The sequence below is a fragment of the Lactuca sativa genome, chromosome 5, assembly GCF_002870075.4.
Source record: "Lactuca sativa cultivar Salinas chromosome 5, Lsat_Salinas_v11, whole genome shotgun sequence".
In the NCBI taxonomy this organism is placed as follows: Eukaryota; Viridiplantae; Streptophyta; class Magnoliopsida; order Asterales; family Asteraceae; genus Lactuca; species Lactuca sativa.
The window spans coordinates 48315128-48334403 of NC_056627.2; the positions used below are offsets into that span (position 1 = coordinate 48315128).

The window sequence follows — 19276 nt, forward strand, 5'->3', positions numbered from 1 at the left end:
GATAATATCCGATTTCATTCTGTTAGAATGACATAAAAATCAACTATAAACTAGTAAATATATTTTTGATTTTATTCTTGCAGAATATGATTATATTCAATATTTATATATATTAACATGCTTAAAGAATTATAGAACATATTATCAACACTAACATTTTATAAAGAATACATGCCTTCTTGCACTAATAATATATTAAATAATTACATTGTATGATTGTGATACAAAGAACATTCTTGAATAATAAATTTTTTTTGAAAGAATAACAAGTGTAATTCTTTAAAACACTACTATAAAAACAACCTTTTATGACGCTCATTGCGCGTCGTAAAAATCTCAGACGACGCGCAAATGCGCGTCAAGGAAGGCCCTGTCATAAAGAGAGACGACGTGCTTTTGTGCGTCGTCTATCGACGACGCGCGTTTACAACACGCAATGCGTATCAAGGAAGGCCCTGTCATAAAGGAAGACGACAGACATGTTAATGACACGCAATGCGTATCAAGAAAGTCCCTGTCAAGAAAGGCCATGTCGTAAATGAAGATGACACACATTTTTGCGTATCATAATTTTAAATGTTTAAAAGAATATATTTTTTATAGATTTACTAATTTTCAAATTAATTTTGCATTTAATGCCTCATAATAGAAAATAAAATATCATATATAAAAAATATAATCCATTTCATAAAATTTAATGTCATACAAAATATCATATACAAAAAAATAGAATCCATTGCATAATATTTTATTACAAATTTGACATTTTTTTGTTTCCGTAGTTTGACAATTTTCCGGAGCCAATCCGCGACTGCATTCCAGAGCTGATTCAATTTGTGTTGCTACGGATTCCGGAGGCAATAATATTAATGTTCCATAAGAAGCCTAAATAATACTTATAGGAAAATTTTATAACAACCAAGACTTACAAAGAACACCATGAGCTGTTATTCGTCTTTTGGGGTCTTTAATAAGCATTTTCCTAACCAAATCTTTAGCACTTTCAGAGATACTAGGTCATGGATCTGAGGAAAAGTCGAGTTTACCCCTCAAAACCTCTTCAAAGATCTCATTTTCAGATTCTATCATGGAACAAAAAAAAGAACATAAATTCAGTCACTAAAAAGAAAGTTTAGAGCATTTGATAAGTTATTAACTTATTAACTTATTAGTCTTTTATTCCTTTAGACTTACCTCCCCAAAAAGGTGGGACCCCACAAAGAAGAATGTAAAGAATCACACCAGCACTCCATATATCTGCTTCAAGACCAAAAACCTGAAACATAAAAGTATTTTTAAATATATATATATGATTAGTTAATATCAATATAGTATATAACATAATATTACAAGTTCAGATATTAGATTTAAAATATAACTGTAAAATTTAAACTAACTAAAAATGTATAAACTCAAACTTGAAGGACTAAATTGTACAAAGGAATAGTATAACACCAAATTTGGTGCAACAAATGGTGTTTGGTTAGAGTAAAATGGTGTAAAAAAGCAAAACTTTAAAAGCATATGTACCTCTAACTCAAAACCCTTTTCCATGAAGTATAACACCAAAGTATACTTACCGAAGCAGATTCTATCGTTACAATTCCATGAAGATTTAGGTGGAATCTAAAACCTTTGACTTTTCCCCGCTTGAGAAAGGAACAATCTGGAAAATATATTTAATCATTAATCAGTTGGTTGAAAAGGACCGAGGTTTTGCATGTAGTAAGTAACTGATATCTGGTCTTTTCCATTGATATCAGCTTTCACAAGCTTCGAATAAAATGACTTTGTGATCTTTCCATCACCACCTGGAACCTCTTCAACATGTATGAAAGCAACTCGAAGTGCCTCATTCCTTGATATAAAAACAAATTAAAGCCATAACCTTGAGGTGAAAGTGTTGCTTGAGGTTGAGCTACTGTTGATAGAGAACGGAAAAGATAACAAACTATTCTCTAGAATATTGCCGCCTAATAATCCTATTAGGCTAAAGAGTACCTACCTCATAGTGATCTATTCTCTAAATAACTCTGAAGCATCAAAGCCCTCTTGTAATATTTCATACCACACACTATAACCCATTTTATTGTAGCTATTATATATCAAACTGTAAACTTAATGGATTCACAATTATTAAATGGTGAATACATTTCAATAATTTGTTTTTTTTTACGATTATGTCACCTTATCTATTTTCATATTAATAATCTATATTTATAATTTAATAATTTAGAGTTTTGTTCATAAGTGATTCCTAAAAAATTTATATTCCTATTTGAACATATATTATTCAAACATGTTTTTATGCCATGGCAGTTAACATTTAGCTCACAAAATCCACATGGTTAGGGCCCAGAGACAAACATCACATATATCATAACCAAAAAAGCACATGCTAATTGAATATTGACTTGGAAAACAATAGAACTAATTAGTAACCATCATAATCAATTAAACTCAACACCTCAAACTTCATGAAGGAGAATTCAATTTTATGAATATGTTCAGTAGCCCTTAAAGACCATATTAACAATACCGAAAAGACTAGACCCAAAATTACCTTTGATGAAATGATCTCAGCAGTGGCAAGCTTAGCAAGTTTGGTTATATAAGCGGTGTCAACTTCCCCTTCTTCAAGGGCACTAATTGAAATCGACATGACTTTAAATACACCAGCAATATTCCCAAACCTCTGCAAATAATAGGAAAAAAATTAAATCATGTATTTTCAAGTCAAATCAGTTAAGTATGCTACTAGTGCAAAGTGCCACCTGACCAGATAACATTTTCACTTGCTCACGAAGGTCCATTTGGTCAATAATAGTAGTTCTGGTCTGAAATAGAAAATGACCATTATTTTACCCTTTTGTGTGGAAGAGAGGTTGAATAACAAATGACTTTGTTTTTTACTTAATGCACAAAAAAAGACTTAATAAAGAAATTCAAGACAAAGACATGTAGACTACTGACTCACCATAATCGAACCAACATTTCCTGCAAATCTTTTAAATCCACCAAATCAGATCTTCCTATCTTTTATTATTAAAATATCAAAATCCAAAAAAAACAATAAATTAGTAACTAACACAAATTATCCAACCTAGCATTAGATCCATGTTTCGTGGTTTTACTTTTACTATGATGCAACTCTTATTACCTAGGGATGTAGGTGCATACCAAAACACTGAAAATTCATCATGTGATAATATTTATATATGTTTTAAAACATTGAAAAACTCTCATTTTTAAACCTAACCTCATTCACTCACTATTTCATATCTATAATACCTTGTATATTTTTTAAATTTTTTTTTGAAGTCACTGACTCTGGAGATTGCTATCAATTAACAAGGGGGGGCACCAGCTTTACCAATACGAGAGGAAGAGGAACTATTACTGTAACTCCATAATCAACAAAAGGGCTGTTTGGGGATCAAAAGATTTCACAATTCTAGCCTACATTTTAAAAAAATAAAAAAGAGTTAAATTAAAGGCACAAGAAAAAAAATAGTTAAACTCAAGTGAATAAGGGTCTCACTGAGAACAGTTGCCTTCTGTGTCCCTGAGAACCTGTACAAGAACAAAACTTCATAGTATTAAACAAAACTGCCAATAAAAAATATATATTATGTTAATAAAGCAAGTAAATTACCTGAGTGCCCTTGCTATCTTTTTCTGTTCTTCAAGAGGATCAACACTTGAAGCTGACCGGAGGGAAACCGCGAAATGGGCAGCTATTGCCCGAAGGGTACATCCGACATTACATCTCCCTTCTAACTCCCAGCCATCTGGCGCATTGCTTGCCAGCTCAGTAACACCTGCTGCTGCCACATCATCTGCTGTTGTTCCTACTCCACCTGTCGGGGTTTCCAACCTGGCGTCTGGTTCAGGGCTGTTTAGTACTCCGTTTGGTGCCATGTCATCGTCTTCTTTGTTTTCAACTCCCACCCCTTCTTCCCTGTCATCAAACTTGTTTGGATCGAGTGGTGGCACCCCTCAAACATCAATTTTTGGGGCGTTTTCGACTTCGACACCAGCGTTGGGGCCCACATCGACAGGTGGCAGATCCCTGTTTTCTACACCGTTTGCTTCAAATCCTGCAAGTGGCGCCTCCACATTTTCAACACCATTTGTGTAGTAGTGTTGATTATGATGGCATGTGCGGAATTAGAAAAGATCTAGTGATTCATCATACAAATTCAAGAACACAGGGAGTAAATAAATCTTTGTAAGCTCATATTAGATCTAGAAAGAATATACAAATGGGTTTGTACAAGTTTCTCTCTCTAGTCTAACACTCCATATGGACTCAAAATTTTCTCATCCGATTTAAGATTTGGGCTCAAACATAGATCATGAACAGTAAGTTGATTTTTGATTGGGCTCTTCATGAATTGATTGATGATTTGGGCTACTCGATGAACAGTATCCATATATGAAATGAATTACAATGAATTTGGACAAGTTCTTGATTCAAACGAATACATGCAATTTGAAACTCGAATCGAATAAACGAATATAAAATTGGATCGGGACTTGATCAACAAAAATTTATTGGATCACAACAAATGGGTTTTTCAACAAAAATTTAGATCCAACGAGTCAAATGATCACAAATCAAAAACGTTAAGCACGATTTCAACGAAATTGAAAGAGATCATAGAGAGAGACTCACCAAAATTTTTCAAGTTGCGACGAAAATTGCCAAACCGAGAATCGTTCTTCAAAAATCACCTTGATCTTGAAGACCCGCTCTGATACCAATTGTAGTGACAAAGAACATGGTTTGGCATGCGGAATTAAAGCTTGCACAATTGAACATGGTGATTTGGGTGTTTAAGAGATATATTGAATGTATATGGTGTTACACAAAAAGGATCTAGATCTAGACTACATAAATAACACACACTTACACACTCACTTTTACATCTCTCAAGCACACCTCTACATGTAGTATGAACCCACTATTTATAAAGGTGTTTACATGTCTCTCTCTCACTCTCTAACAAATGGGTCTAAAGGCTAAAGCACCACATGCAAGTGGGTTTTACAAAAGTCAAACATTTACAAAGTCATGAATGAATAACTTTGCAACCCCAACAATTTGGCACAGGTATGTAAATTCAGAAAACTAAATAAATGAACAAAAAAATGCTTAATTTGTAAAAACATAAACAGCCTTGTTATGATCTAATGCCAGTCTAAAGTCTCCAGACTTGTACTTCTGATGAGCAAGGGCCATGAGCATATCTTCATCAGTTGTAACATTAAGCATTATTTATTGTTCAGCTCTTCAGCCAGAAGCCACAAAAAGAAAGACTGAAAGACCAAAACAAGCCCAAAAATTTTAAATGAAAGTGTATTTACCATGTTCAGCCACCCCCCCCCCCCCAAAAAAAAAAAAAAAACCCACACACACACACATGGAAAAAAAACAACCAAACATTTCAAAAAAAGGTATGGAAATAGATAGTGAGGCCTCAACCGAAACAACCACAAAGGTCTAACATGTAATGTCAAAGGACCACCAAAAATTGATTGATCAAATGTGATCCCAGCCTCAATTCAAAAATGGAAGCACCCTTTTAGCTCTCTTTCTCACACCTGGTCCAAAAAAAACTGAATCATTTTAATTTCTTTATCACCTAATATAACTGATCCTCTTATTTTGCTCCAGAAGAGTTTACATTGCCCATAACTTGGTGTTACGAGAAATTTTGTAAAGGAAACTCTTGAGAGGTTTTAACTTTTAAGAATTGTGAAAATTATAAATCAACTAAAAAAAATAAAGAAAAGAAGATCAAAACAAGTACTGAATTGATTTTAAAATTATAAATCAACTCAAAATAAAATAAGAATTAAAACAAAATAGGAGTTTAATGAACAACATTTCAAATTTCCTAGTTCTACTAATAAACAATGAAGAGGATTAGTGAACAATACGCATAAATTATTCAAAAAAAAATTAACATCAGAAGAAGAATTCCAGAACTTATTTTAAAACACAAATCTAACAATAAACAAACATCATGAGTGTAGCTGTTCATTTCTACAGGTCAGCAGGCTTGGTAGCAAAGGTTGAAGTTGTTTTCAGTTGCATCAATAGTTTAGGCATCCCTTTTCTCAACAATCTTCAAATTGGATCCAAGACAAATTCATTGATTGATTTGAATTTGTAATTGTAAAATGTAAAATGTAAATTATAAAGCAGTTTCTTCTTGTGTTTTGTTTACCTATATTTGTTTTTGTGATTGTAAAACTGTAAAGCTGGTCAGTGATGACCCAACTGCCAACAACTAATAAAAATTAATGAATAAATTTTATGCTTTCTAAATGAGTAGATTAAGTGCCTCATCACCAGGCCTCAAGAAAGCAAACAGGGCACATGTAATGGCATGAGTGCCTGAGAAGAACTGAACTAAAGTATGTTAAGTAAATTGAGAACCTAATAAAAATGGTGGGAAGAACAGATGAATGATTAAAAATGGAAAACCTGTGAACGAACAATTGTTGATTCAACACCAAAAATTTCTACAAAATCCTAGTCTAGGGCTTCTCTGTCACCTGCTTCCTGTCTACAAAATCTTGGTCTAGAAAAATTAAGCCGAGAAAACAAAAGGATTTAGCAAGATAGGGTTCTGGTAGAAGAATGAAAACATAGTGAAAAAAATCAACCGAAACACACCTTAATAAGACATAGGGCTTGTAAATTAGAGCAATAGAAGAAGTAATCATAAGGTTGTCGGACCTGATATTACCGACAAGGGGAAGGGAGGTGAGATCTTGTAGTGATAGTACCTGAAGGTTTCTAGTTCGAATGATTTGGGCTCTGTGGAACCTTGATGCGAGGCCAATCATCAAGCATCCTAGTGCTTCGTCGCAGTGGAAGGTGCGCTATGAGTGTCGATTCGCTTAGGTGGCGAAGCAGCAGCAGTGGTGAAAGTTAAAACCCTAAGTCGTCGGTGTCTTAGTCGATAACTTGTACCAAAAAACCCTAAATCGCTATGAGATAGTAGTGAGTCCTGAATCTCTTTCATTGAGATGGGATATCTTGAAGTAGAGATGTATAGCAGTCCGATAGGGCGGGGATAATTTGCCCATGCAGTACAACCAGACGAAAGTATTAGGCTAAAAATATACGTGTAATTGATGGTCGCCATTTTGTGATCTTCAGGAGTGAACGTTGAGTTTTTAAGAAAAAAATTGTAGACTGGTTATATGAGTTGTAGTAGAGATGATATCGTGATTAGGGTTTGCAAGAGAAGGGGAGAAGATAACGAATGGAGATCTTGAAGCGGGGTGTTTAAAATTTTTAGAATTTTAAGAGAATTTCGTTCCCCTTTTTAAGAAACGCGCGTTTTGAGTAGAAATTATAAAGCGACACGAAGAGAGGACGCACAATTTAGATAAAGTGCCCTCCGTGTGTTTTTTTTTTTTTTTTTTTTTTTTTTTTTTTTTTTTTTTTTTTACATTCGACACTAAATGAAGGGCACACAATAATGCGTGACCTAAATCCTTCAATTTTTTGAAGAGATAACACTTTTTAATGTCACTCTCTTTTGCGTAACATAAATCAACGAGTGTCGTGGTTTGCGCATCGTAAAAGGGTCTTTTTCTTGTAGTGAAACATAACAAGATTCTTAAAATGTGAGTGTGATCAATCTTTGATTCATTCTTCAAGCATTTCCTATCGTGTCTTCAAACCATTCTTCAATCGATTCTTATAAAAAGTCCAACAAAAACTAAGAATGGTTAAAAAAATATCGTATTCTTTAAGAATGACTTTACTGAACCTGTTCATTCTGTGGAAAAATATCATAGCAAATCTATTACAAAAAAGGCAAACACAAATTCTAAAAGAATCATTAACTCTAAAGTGCAATTACCATTACTGCACTACCATTATTCTGACAAAATATATATATGCCATTTTAAATTTTGGCAGAATGCATACAATATTTTAAATTGGCAATGTGGGTTGTAATTCTGAGAGAATATAGCAAACATTAAAAAATTGTAACTTATTCTAATAGAATGTAATTTACTCTAACAGAATGTAATTTACTCTATTGTAGTAATTTATTCTAATGTAGTAAACATTAAAAAAATGTAATTTACTCTAACAGAATGTAATCTTCAAATCAATATATTCTAACAGCATGTTATTTTACTTATCCTATCTTGCAATGTTTTTTTATTTTTCTGTCTTGACAAATAAACTAATTGACATATAAATAATTAACCAAAACTATAATCGTAAGACATGAATAAAAAAAAATACATAGATTTCACTGGAGAAGAAGAATCAGCGACCACCACCACATCCTCTCCACCTCCTGACCTGCTTCGATCGGAGCAACAGCCCCACCCCGCTGCTTCTCCCTTTGTTCTTCGGTCTAGTCACTCATCGGAGATCGATACCTCCTCCCCTCGCTTTCTTTCTCTTTTGTTCCCATCAATCAAGGCCTATGAAGATTCGACTTCATCGTTGATTTCTTTGCCCCATCGGAACCCCTCCTGCCCTCTGATCGAACCTCTAGCACATCTTCCCTTCTACGGTAGCCCAAAACCTCCGAAACCCCGCTGAATAGCAGGGACCAATGCTGGGAAAACGAGAGGGAGGATAAATCGCTGTATACGTGATCAGCTAGGGTTTTTTTCAACAGATTTTGACTACATCCCATATTTAAATGAATATAAAGAACATATTAATTATCTACCATATTTAAATATGTCAAGATTACTATAATACCCTTAAATGATTTATTTAATAATTAATTATTTCCTGAATTCTTATTGGTGCACACAGGCACACAATAGTTGTCAAAAACATTTGAACCTATCTCTCTCTCTCTCTCTCTCTCTCTCTCTCTCTATATATATATATATATATATATATATATATATATATATATATATATATATATATATATATATATATTTGGATTGTAGATTTAACTTAATTACTCTAATCAAATGAATGACGTTAAATTCTTTGTTTTTAATTGTTACTTGTATCTTGATTATCATATTTATGTTTGTCTAAGTCCGTAATTCTAACAAATTAAACTTTGCTACCACTCATTATTTTCTTTTGAAATTTTTTTGTTAACTATTTTCTTTTGTAAAAAATTGTTGTAGTGTAACAAACGATAAGCATTACTTTGATGCAAGAATGTCATACCATATACATGAAGTTGTTGATAAGGATCATCATAATACACTTGTTATACTCATTTTTAACCGACTAAATAGTGAGCGAAATTCCGGACAAAAAGCCAATTCTTTTTCGGGGTTATGGAATATCATAATGATCCACGTAAAAAGAAGAAGCTCAACATAAAAACAAGATGATCCACGTGAAAACAAAAAGATTTGTTGAAACCGGTTGATTTCTTTTCATTAAATCGAGTCTTTCTTTGCTAATATTTTTTTTTTCAATTATATCAACGGATCCGTATGCAACAGTTTTTAATCATACACAACAATTTATGTTTTATATGTTTATATAGTAGAACTCCATAAAAAATAAATTATTATATATGAACAAAAGTTATTATGTAGGGATCAATACACATTATTTTTTGGAAAAAGCATGCTAACATTCATTAAACTAAAAGTTTAATTGTCATCGTACAATGAGTGAGATGGCAAACGGGCAACAAGCTGTGCCGCTAAACTTTTTTGAATGTTAAACTAATTCTTTTAAAAACTACATCCGAAGATCTAGGAGATATAACATTACTATGCATGATTCGTTGTACTCTTTTAAGAAGTTCTACCGCATGCGGTGCGAGGAAACCAAACGTATCAAATGTAAATGGTATGATACATAAAAATTCTTAAATTTTCTTATAATTTATATTTTTATTAGTATCATTAGATCAAATTAATAGGATTAGCCACATACCTTCGAAGCTGAAATTTTTTTTATGCGAACTCGAGATTTTATCAATATAAAACCATGATATGAAATTGTTGATTTTCAATTATTCACAACATCTACATTAAATACTTATAGTAATGAAAAAAAAAAAACATATCATGCATCAATACAAAGTCAAAACAAATCTATAAATTGATTATCTTTTTGAATGAGACGAAATAATTTATTTACAAATTCATATTATAAAATTTCAAGTACATCTATTACCAACAAAAATTAAAAGCCACTCTACACAATCCCACATCAATTAATTACACCTATCAAATATGTGAATACTAGATTAAGTGATTTACCTATGTTTAGTTAAGAACATTAAATCATTTCAAAAATAAAAATTGCAATATTTTTTTTTAAAAGCCCAAAAAAGCCACCTCCCCCACCCCGCCCTTCCCCTCTTCCCAATTGGCTTCCTTTTAAACCACGTCTCTCTTTCTCTCTCTCTCCAAAACCAGTATTTAGGGGCTTGAGTCCTTGAATCTTTTCCTCTTTTTCTTTCAAACCTCTCAATCTTTAAGCTTACTCTACTTTATGGTTTTTCTTTCTTCCATGGCTTCCTCCTTTCTGCTTCTTTATAACCTCCTCATAGCTTTCATTTCCATTTCGAAAACAACAATCTACCCCTAAGTCTCCTTAACTAGATTCACCTCTTTCTGTCCCTCTCTTTTTCTCTCTAGGTTCAAGTCTAAAGGTAGTAGATCTCTACCTCTTTTGCAGTCCTAGACTAGATGTGACAATATTCCTAGGTTTTATCAAGAAAAGTTGTAATCTTTTTGAGTTTGAAAAGTTCAAAGACTTTTCAGGGGTTTAGCATGATGATGGATACTTACTCTGGGTTTGCGAAAGAAGACGAACAGCAGATGGATTTACCTCCTGGATTCCGATTTCATCCGACAGATGAAGAGCTGATCACGCATTATTTGATCAAGAAAGTTGTTGATAATAGCTTCTCTGCTAAAGCAATAGGGGAGGTTGATATGAACAGAATTGAGCCATGGCAGTTACCTGGTGAGTTTTTTTTTTTTTTTTTTTTCTTTTTATAATTCGGTTCGAATAAATTCGTCTTTTTCTTATATGTTTGATGAAAAATTCTGACTTTTTCCCTGGGTTCCTCTTGTTTTCGATTTTGAATGAAGGGTTGGCGAAAATGGGCGAAAAGGAGTGGTATTTTTTCTGTGTGAGGGATAAGAAGTATCCCACCGGATTGCGCACGAACAGAGCAACTGATGCAGGTTACTGGAAAGCCACCGGAAAAGATAAGGAGATTTTCCGTGGGAAATTGCTCGTCGGAATGAAGAAAACTCTGGTTTTCTATAAAGGGAGAGCTCCAAAAGGGGAAAAAACAAATTGGGTAATTCACGAATTTAGATTAGAGGGTAAATCATCTGTCCAAACCCTACCAAAATCAGCCAAGGTATTGATTCTTCATCCTCTATTCTCCCCTGTTTTTATCTCGCTCTCTCTGCTCTGTTTTTAGGTTCTCGATACTTGTTGGAATTGCAGAATGAGTGGGTGATATGCCGCGTGTTTCACAAAGGTTCCGGCGAGAAGAAAGCAAATATTCCGGGGACCATGACTGCAAATTCCGGCGAAAACGAACCGAATCCGACTCATTTCCCTCCACTGACAGACACTTCAGCACCGTACAGTGGTGGCAGGGTGATTAAATCTGATTCCCTCGACGTGCCCTGCTTCTCCAGTCCGATCAACATGCAAACACCTCACAACAACTTTCTCAACAATCTTAGCTACCCTTTTGATCCAAATTCCAACGCTAGTTATGCTTTCCCGGCAGTCCAATCCACTCCAACTCTGGAATCCCAATCCAATTTCCAATTCCAATTCCAGTTCCCGACAGGCTACACATTTCCAGGCCAAGAACAATCAATCTTAAAGGGATTACTCGAAAACAATGGGTTCAAACTGGAAAGAGAGATGGGCACAGGCTCTCAAGAAACGGGATTGAGCAGTGAGATGAACACAGAGATCTCTTCAGTTATGTCTAATCTTGAAATGAGAAAAAGGGCATTTGAAGATCAAGAAGCTCCATCTACTTCTGTTGGACCCATCGACATAGATTGTTTCTGGAATTACTGAACAAGAACCCATAATTAAGAAGATGAAGGTAAAGAAGATGATATGAAGAATCGTTCTTGATACATGAATAGAGTATTTGATTGTTAGATGCATATAATTTTCTGATGCTTGAGACAAATATTTCAGGTAATGAAGAAACTATTACAATGTAAGAGATTATATGGTAATTAGTATTTTAATATTGTTAATATCCTCTATAAAAATATTAGTGGGAGTTTTATATTTTTTTTTAATATTATTTTCAACGCTGTAGAATTCTCGTTTTTCATTTGTTAAATTATAAATTCTTTGTTTTTGTTTTTTACTCTTAAAAATTAAACAATTGTACGGCTTTCAACATTTTTTAAATTTTCGACTAAACATCTCTCTCTCTCTCTCTATATATATATATATATATATATATATATATATATATATATATATATATATATATATATATATATATATATATATATAGAGAGAGAGAGAGAGTTAGGTTTAAATGTTTTCACTATCTATTGTGTGTATGTATGACTGATTCTGGACCAATAATTTTGGTTATTTTAAGAAAGTAATTAATGTATATTAAATGCTGAAGATGTAATTAATACCTATTATATTTTCAACATGTAATATGCATTAATTACTTTCTTAAAATAACTAAAATGATTGGTCCAGAATCAGTCATACATGCACACAATAGATAATGAAAACAAAATAATCTAACCATATATATATATATATATATATATATATATATATATATATATATATATATATATATATATACATACTAGGCGAATACCCATGCGTTGCGTGGGATAGGAAAAAATATATTATATTAAAAATAACTAAATCATTGTTATTAACAATTAAATAATAATTTCATAACAAATATAAAAATGATTTTTAATATTATAATTATGTTCAACTATAAGATAAGAGATAAAGGTTGAAACTTGAACTTATGCATATACAAAGTTATATGATTAAAATAAAAAAAGTTATAAATTTTTAAAAATAAATAAATCATTATTATCTATTAAATAATAATTTTATATTAAATTAAAACGTTTATATTAAATATTATCATTAGGTAGAACATATGATAATAAAGAAATCTTTTTATCTATCTTAAATATTATCATTATGTACAACATATGATAACAGAAATATAACTTTATCTTAAATAATAAATTAATTTTTTTTGTATCATAAATATTACTATAATTATGTAGAACATATGATAATAGCGACGTCTTTTATAAGGTTAGAATTTAAAATTGTATTACATACATAGTTGTAAAACTTGACTAACACAACCAAATGCTCGACGTGTTACTTAAACTCGGCCTCCAATGGAAGTGTGTTTGCCTAACTCAGCCAAGAGACACTCAGATATTAATCAAACTCGATCCAATTCTAAAAAATCGTGTCCAAAACCATTTTTCAAATTCTGAAACTTAATTGGTCACTTGTCAACAAAGACAATCTCACCAAAGAATAACCTCAATGCCCTACAAAAGGTAGACGCAATGAAGATCTTATGGCTTTGTCTCTTTGAAATATTTCACAATCTTTCATATTTATAAAGGAGAAGACATTCTCTTGTTTACTCTCACTGTCGATGTGAGATGGAGACATTTTATATGTATATATATATATATATATATATGTATATATATTAAAATTTTCTACACTTAGCTACAGTAAAGTGGATAAGGGATTGACATAAATGGTCCCTCAATTACTTATTTTATATATATATATATATATATATATATATATATATATATATATATATATATATATATATATATATATATATATATATATATATATATATATATATTAAAGTTGTGAAAAGTTTTAACTATCTTCTGCATTTTTTGCTCACCATTTTTTATTTGGACTGTTTATGTCATTTTGTCGATTTTTATGGACAGGTGTTCATCATATCTTCTCTTCACCGTTTATCTGCCCAATCACATTTGGATTGGTGTTATTCTTATTCACCATTTTTGTGAGCGAGCTTATATGTATCGGCTTCTTCAATTTCTTTCTTTCGCTTTCATCTTTCCACTGACGTCTCACCGTCTCTTTCCTTCACATAAATATGTGTCTCTCAGATGATTTCCCACCGCTATTTTCTTAATCGCCACCGGGGTCCGGTTCACCGCCTCTTCTATTGGATGTCGTCGGCCAACATCAAAGCACGTGAACTCTAGATGCCACCGCCTCGGACTTTTCATCTTCTTCCATACTCTCCACTCATCGTCGTCTGCTTCTTCCATCGTCTTTTACTCCTTTCGATTTTTTTTGTTAAAATGTTTTACCCTCATAAACAAAGCTTCTCCAAGCATCTTCTACCGATTCGTGTCAAGGTTTTTTGGGTTTCTGCCCAACCTTGCTGAGAAAAAGGCACCGAACCACCGATTTTTGCTTATCTGAGAGAAGAAGGCACCAAACCACCGTCCTTATCCAAATCTTCTGTTCTTTTTCCTCTTTCCTCGGATAACATTCATCGTCCACCACCATCAGCTACCTCATCTAGACTTGCGATTAGGCACAAGTGCAATCGATCGCCACCATCATGGCATCATCAACTGCCTTGTCTGGAACTTCCATCGTCTCCGAAACCCACCGTCTCTCTCTAAAGGCATCGATGGTTCTTTTTTACCATTTTATCCTCACCGAAAAACCATCTCCGTCTTCTTGCCTCTCACCCCTTTAATGTCTCCTAATACCGGTCCTCTTGGATGTCGCTCATTGCCTGATCGAGCATGCCTCAGCGTCGCACACTCCCATCTGACACCACCGCGCCATTAGCTCTTCTACCACTGTTACGGCCCTTTTCTTCATCTGAACGGTAAGAAATGTCCTTTAAACTTCACTTTTTTTTTTTCTGTTATCGATTTCTATATCTGAACAATGAAGGTATTGTTTTGATTTTTTGCTTATAACTTTGAACTTCAATTTTCTGTCTTTTTGTTATGAACATGCGATGTACGGCGTCGAGGATTGCTGGGTTGGTTGGAAAGGTAACCATTCAACCCTAACATATTTCATATTTTGATTGGGTTTTTATTATTCATATTTGGATTGGGTATCAATTTCACTTTCAGTCATGCTTTGACCTTGGGTTCAAGAAAATTTTAACTAGCCAGGTAATGCTTCCCTTTTTTGTCTTTGGCTTTTTCAATTAAACACTTCGTCTTTACTCTCTCCTACCACCGCTCTCAATTTTAGGGCTTATGGTTTTTTTGTATAGCCTCGAAGGCGATGACTAGATGGCCAGAAGTGCTGGTCGTATAAGCTAGAAGAGCTGTTCGAAACATATGTTTTTTTTACACGCCTCTGATCGGTTCCTTGATTTCTATCATGTAACTTAATTTTGAATTTATATTTTCCTCAAACCAAATCATGTACATAATGAAATTGTGTGATTGTGTTACATGAACTTGATTTATGCTGCTGTTGAGCAACAATTGGTGCGTTTTCTATTTCTTATAATTACTTAAATCTTCAGTGGATTATTGTCTAAGATGTGGTTGAATTTTTGTTAAAGTTTGTGTGATTTTGGTCAGTAAAGATGAAATGAATAGGGATATTTTGCTAATACGGGTGAACTCAAACAACATGCTCGTAAGGTAAGACAAGTTTTAATTGATTATTAAAGCAAAATATGAGTTGTCATTGCCTTTGTTGTTAATTTAGTAAAATAACTCATAATATGAAATGATATTATAATGTTTTTGACTTTTTTTTCATTTGGGTAGCTGAATAAGAATGAAACACCATCATTTTTTTTTTTGCAGGAAATGACTGATTCTTGGAGTTTTCTTATTGTTGAAGCTTTTAAGGACTCAGAGAAAGTTCAGTTATATGAGGTATTGTCATTGCCCTCCTTATGAGATTTGATTGTAGCTCTTAGGATGCATACCAACTGCTCGATAATATGCTTGAACCAACTTTTTCAGTTTTTATCCGACTGTTGCCATGAAAGAATCACGGGTCTTTTGATTGTATCTGTATGTTTTTGACTTTTTTTTTCATTTGGGTAGCTGAATAAGAATGAAACACCATCATTTTTTTTTTTGCAGGAAATGACTGATTCTTGGAGTTTTCTTATTGTTGAAGCTTTTAGGGACTCAGAGAAAGTTCAGTTATATGAGGTATTGTCATTGCCCTCCTTATGAGATTTGATTGTAGCTCTTAGGATGCATACCAACTGCTCGATAATATGCTTGAACCAACTTTTTCAATTTTTATCCGACTGTTGCCATGAAAGAATCACGGGTCTTTTGATTGTATCTGTATGTGGTTGTGGCAGGGGAGTGTGGAGCGGTATGTTGGTCGTTTTGAAGAAAACAATGAATTGGTTTACATGTGACTGTATGTGTCTGTGGTAAGCCTTCAAGATTGGTATCCCACACTCTTCTTCGATTTCTAATTTTTTATTTTGTTGTTATTTCTAAACCTAAGCATTTTTTCCCAATCATGTTTCTGTTTATGCATTTTTCATTTTCGTTTAAATTTGTATTTTATGAGTAAATAAGATGTGTCTTGCCAATAGGCAATTGAAATTTTAACAAAAACAATAGATTAGTTCTTGAAAAGTGGTATAACAGTGGTCAATGGCATGGAGTTCTTCAAAGTTAAGTCCCCTACCGGTAACTCAATTTTGAATTAATTTACAGCTTGAAGATGGGGACGAGAAGGAATTCAAGTGATCAATTTATTGCTTTTTTTTTAAACGCTCATCTCCAGTATCCACATCTTCCAACAATCGAAGCCAGTTCTGATGCAAAACTGACATATTTGCCAATGGAGGTATGTTTATATATGTATTATATTTTATTTGTAATGAATAAGTAAGTTGTATATATAGGTTATGGTAACATCAGTTTGTGATTAAAGATTTATAGGATTGCTAATGGTTGTTGACAATGATTTATCTATTTTAAAACTTATGGCGAACAATTGTAGTGTTGACCCTTGGTAATTTAGATAATGAAGTTATTGCTTCCTTTTGCACTTAATGTAATTTGATTTTAAGATGTTAATAATTGACTTCATCTTTTTCAGTCTGGAAACTTATTGTTGCACTTTTTTTGACAACATGATCACCTTATTTACATTGTCCATTATTATATATTTTGCATTATTTATAGTAAATATAATATTTTATTTTTTATATAATTGCTTAAACTATTCAATTTATAGAAGAACTAAATTGTAAATTTTGTATGAATTATATAAAATTTAGAATTTTAACTTGGGCCCAAAACTATGGTCAAAACCGAACCCCACGGAGCGGCGGTTTCTCACCTAGTTTTAATTAAAGTCTTTTCTTTATTTGCCAATAAATAAAACATTAAATAATAAAAATAAAACATTATTCATGAAATTTATTGTTCAATAGTTTCATTTTCAGTAATATCGTAAGTTGCTATCCAAAAAAGTAAGTTTTTATTGAATAACTTTTTGCTAAATCCTAAAATCATAAATTCAGCTAGTTACTTAATATAGAAAGCTTTTTTTTTTTTTATGTATTTTCATGATTCAAAAGGTTATTATAAAATGAATTCATTTATAAAATAATGATAAGAGTTTCAAATGTATGTGGTGAAAGGAAAATGCTTCATTTATTGGTCCAAATTGATCAAACTCGGACCGATTCAACTCAATATACCAAACTACATGACATTTTTTTCTACTGAAACCCGGTTTGTGTATATTTCATGTTTTTGAATCAATTTTGTTTTTCAAACAATTATAATTTTATGTTTATGTAACTTATTTATAATAATATTAGAAACAATTTGAAAAATCACGAGTTTCAAATGTATGTGGTGAAAGGAAAATGCTTCCTTTATCAGTTAAAATTTATCAAAGTCGGACCGATTGAACTCAATATACCCAACTACATAACAATTTTTTAATTGAAACTCGGTTTAAACTTGAAAAAATCTAGTTCAAAACCATTTTCCGAATTCTAAAATTTAACCGGACAGTTGCCAATAAAGACAATCTCACCAAAAAAATATCTTCAACATTCTAAAAATGTAGGCATAAGGAGGTTCTCATGGTTTGGGCTCTTGAAACAATTCACAACCTTTCTTATTTATAGAAGAAGAAACGTTCTCTTGTTTACTCCCACCATCAATGTAGGATGAAGACATTGTAATAAAACACACTTTCTTGTTTATAAAACATTATTTAACTTATTTAATAAAACACCATTTCTCTTGTTTACCTTTTTTTGATTGTTCAATAGTTCTATTTTTCTATAATCTCGTAAGTTGCTATCCAAAAAAGTACGTAAAAAAAACAAACCATAGGGACCAAGCACGTAACAAAAACAAACAGTAGGGACCTTTCGAGTTAAAAAAATAAGTTAGGGACCAAACACACAAATTACTCCAAACCATAGCGACCATTCGTGTAATTTACTCAAGTTTTTATTGATTAAATTTTTGTTAAACTCTAAAATCATAAATTCAGTTAGGTATTTAATATTGAAAGTTTGTTTATATGTATTTTCATGATTAAAAAGTGCATTATAAAATGAATTTATTTATAAAATATAATCGAGTATATATTTTGTGGTTTTGAATCAAAGCGATTTTTTAAACAATTATAATTTTACGTTTAGGTAGATGTTTTCTTTTATATTTATATAGCATTATGTATCTTATCTATAATATCATTGGAAACAATTTGAAAAACCATGAGAGTATCAAATGTATGTGGTCAAAGGAAAAGACTTCATTTATCGGTCCAAATTGATCAAACTCGGACCGATTCAACTCAATATACCAAACTTCATATCTTTTTTCTAGTGAAACCCGGTTTGTATATATATTTCATGTTTTTAAATCAAAATGATTTTTCAAACATTTATAATTTTAGGTTTATGTAGATGTTTTTTTTTTTTTTTTTTGTATTTATATAACAGTATGTAAATTATTTATAATATTATTAGAAATAATTTGAAAAATCATGAGAGTTTCAAATGTATGTGGTAAAATGAAAATGATTCCTTTATCAGTCCAAATTGATCCATCTTCGATTCAACTCAATATATCCAACTACCTAACTTTTCTTTATACTTGAACATAGTTTGAACCTTAAAAAATCCAGTTCAAAACTATTTTTGGAATTCTAAAACTTATCTGGACACTTGCCAATATAAAAAATCTCACCAAATAATATCCTCAAAATCCTACAAAGGTAGACATAAATGATTTC

The 19276-nt window shown here is 32.2% G+C and overlaps 2 protein-coding genes and 1 long non-coding RNA gene across 3 annotated transcripts; 2 read left to right on the top strand and 1 right to left on the bottom strand.

The window, feature by feature from the left end:
- Window positions 1–1017: 1017 nt before the first annotated feature.
- Window positions 1018–3921, bottom strand: LOC122197992 (uncharacterized). The gene is made up of 12 exons (XM_052771556.1): window positions 3656–3921; window positions 3555–3573; window positions 3401–3459; window positions 3181–3187; window positions 2978–3036; window positions 2855–2912; window positions 2564–2695; window positions 2188–2192; window positions 1710–1858; window positions 1581–1666; window positions 1195–1276; window positions 1018–1082 (listed from the first exon to the last, which is right to left on the bottom strand). The coding sequence occupies exons 1-12, from the start codon at window positions 3919–3921 to the stop codon at window positions 1018–1020; spliced, it is 987 nt and encodes a 328-aa protein (XP_052627516.1).
- Window positions 3922–10376: 6455 nt separating this feature from the next.
- LOC111911762 (NAC domain-containing protein 100) lies at window positions 10377–12311 on the top strand. Its single transcript, XM_023907510.3, has 3 exons — window positions 10377–10954; window positions 11083–11360; window positions 11450–12311. Exons 1-3 carry the CDS (start codon window positions 10759–10761, stop codon window positions 12041–12043), a joined length of 1068 nt encoding a protein of 355 aa, XP_023763278.1. The 5' UTR covers window positions 10377–10758; the 3' UTR covers window positions 12044–12311.
- Window positions 12312–14062: 1751 nt separating this feature from the next.
- On the top strand, window positions 14063–17052 carry LOC111911763 (uncharacterized). Its single transcript, XR_002856961.3, has 5 exons — window positions 14063–15063; window positions 15148–15189; window positions 16126–16197; window positions 16356–16430; window positions 16723–17052. It is a non-coding gene; the product is annotated as an uncharacterized LOC111911763 (long non-coding RNA).
- Window positions 17053–19276: the final 2224 nt, after the last annotated feature.